The sequence below is a fragment of the Pteropus alecto genome, unplaced genomic scaffold (assembly GCF_000325575.1).
Source record: "Pteropus alecto unplaced genomic scaffold, ASM32557v1 scaffold14, whole genome shotgun sequence".
Lineage (NCBI taxonomy): Eukaryota > Metazoa > Chordata > Mammalia > Chiroptera > Pteropodidae > Pteropus > Pteropus alecto.
Window position 1 is genome coordinate 17,535,515 of NW_006436810.1, and position 921 is coordinate 17,536,435.

At 50.1% G+C, this 921-nt stretch overlaps 1 protein-coding gene across 1 annotated transcript in view; it reads left to right on the forward strand.

Annotated features, from left to right (window-relative positions):
• Positions 1-921, forward strand: part of ZNF236 (zinc finger protein 236) — a 76,131-nt gene that overhangs the window by 38,686 nt on the left and 36,524 nt on the right. The window contains exon 11 of the mRNA XM_025048128.1: positions 718-917. Within this exon, the coding sequence (XP_024903896.1) occupies positions 718-917 (200 nt within the window). The remainder of the gene's footprint in view (positions 1-717; positions 918-921) is intronic.

The window sequence follows — 921 nt, forward strand, 5'->3', positions numbered from 1 at the left end:
GCGCTCTCACTTCGCGCTTCTCACCGGAGAGGAGCCCTCCCTCCAGGTTAGCAGCGACCCCCGCCCGCCCCCCGCGGGGTTCCTGGGCCGAGCTGACCGCTGACCCATGGGGGACTTTTAGAAAGCTGAAATTCGGCAATTTTGTATGTCCTGGAATCTGCATTTTCATTCACCCGTAAAGTGGTAACTGAAGGAGATTCCCTCCAGAGGAGGAAGGTGATAGCGCAGGGCTGTTCAGAGGGTGTTGCTGCCTCATCAGCAGTGGCATTATTATTTACAACCAGTAGCAGCCGCCATTTCCTGCTTGAGTCCTGAGTGCCCAGTACCACTCGGTGCTGTTTAAGGTGCTGTTTAAACTTTACCGCTCAGGACCCCAGCAGCTGGCAGGTGTGTGACTCCAGGTTACAGGTGACGACCTGAGACAGAGAGCAGTCTCACACGCTTTGATAATCTTCAAGACTGCTGCTACTAGGAAATCCATGTGTCTCTTCTGAAGAGGAAATCTTTTTACTTCAAATGCTCTCATCCCATGCCTTAACATCTATAATGTGAACTGTATGCAAACAAGGGAAAATGACAAATTTATCATAGCCCTGAAATAATAAGCATGAAATGACAACTCGAATATTCAGATCAGTATTGGAATTTTATGTTGGCATTAATCGTGGAGCTGTATTTCCTTGAGGTAACTCTCCGATGTGCTTTCATTTTCATTAGGAGTCAGACCTTTCGCTTGTCCTCACTGTGACAAAAAATTCCGAACCTCAGGCCACAGGAAGACGCACATCGCTTCCCACTTCAAACACACGGAGCTGAGAAAGATGAGGCACCAGCGCAAACCTGCCAAGGTGCGCGTCGGCAAGGCCAGCACCCCAGTTCCTGACATCCCGCTGCAAGAGCCCATCCTCATCACGGACGTAG